Source organism: Penaeus monodon, chromosome 27 (assembly GCF_015228065.2).
Source record: "Penaeus monodon isolate SGIC_2016 chromosome 27, NSTDA_Pmon_1, whole genome shotgun sequence".
Classification (NCBI taxonomy): Eukaryota; Metazoa; Arthropoda; class Malacostraca; order Decapoda; family Penaeidae; genus Penaeus; species Penaeus monodon.
In genome coordinates, this window is record NC_051412.1 from 24,771,108 (window position 1) to 24,772,097 (window position 990).

Below are 990 nucleotides of genomic sequence, written 5' to 3' on the forward strand. Positions count from 1 at the left end.
CCATTTTACCCTCAGCCATGTCATATTTTTAACCCCCCAAGATATTTAAAAAATATCCCCGACTGAGACCCGCTCCCTAAACTCGCCCCGCCTCTCTTCCAGCGCGGTCCCCGTCGGCGGATGTGCCAAGTGCGAGTTCCTGGTGAAGCCGACACTCAGCGGCGAGAAGACCGTCAACGTCATGTTCGACTCGAAGCAGCTGGAGGACGTAGACGGTCACCTCGCCGTCAACGTCTTCGATATCCCGACGTCTGTCACCCACACCAACGGCACTGATCAGCGTGAGTGGCTTGGCACTGGTTCCTAGCCTGGCACTCGATGCAGGCTAAATGTATCGCCTGTAAAGTGGCACTGTGCTCGTACCCTTGTTTCGAGGCTGTGTCACTGATTGGTGTACGAGTGTATCATATTTTTCCTAATTTAACTGTATTTACGGTAAAAAATAACCGAGTTCCATCTTACTTTTCTTGCATGTCATGTGTTTGGTTACTTATCTTGTTAATTGATTAAAAGGAAAATCCATATTTTGAAGATAATTACGCCAGATATTACTGAATGTTCCCAATCGGAATTAAGGATAAATAATAGTCATGAAATTATAAAGTCCTTAAAATTGGCAATTCAGCTGTAGAGAGTCATGCAATTAATAACGATCTTTGATCTTTGTTGACCTTCCAGCTCTTAACGGCGACGCGAACGCCTCGGAGGAAGAAGGGCTTACCATGGGCGAGTTGAGCAGCGGCAACTAATGAGTGGGACGACGCATGCGCAAAAGGAACTCGAAACAAATGAATCAAAATGGAGCGATTAGGATTAAAACGACCAAATCTGACGAAAAGAGAGACGGGGAAAATAGAATGATATGTACAGGATGCAAGACAAGACAAATTAATGAGAAAGGAGAATTGGATAAAAGATATACAAAAATAACACAAGAGAAATCTGGAAAGATATAACGGGCGCCATTTACCCCGCTCCGCCTGTGGAAAC

At 44.9% G+C, this 990-nt stretch overlaps 1 protein-coding gene across 1 annotated transcript in view; it reads left to right on the forward strand.

The window, feature by feature from the left end:
* The window catches only part of LOC119590713 (annulin-like), a gene marked incomplete at its 5' end in the record, with an annotated part of 38,054 nt that overhangs the window by 36,518 nt on the left and 546 nt on the right, over positions 1 to 990 (forward strand). The window contains 2 exon segments of the mRNA XM_037939400.1: positions 103 to 281; positions 679 to 990. Of these exon segments, the coding sequence (XP_037795328.1) occupies positions 103 to 281; positions 679 to 749 (250 nt within the window). The 3' untranslated portion in view covers positions 750 to 990.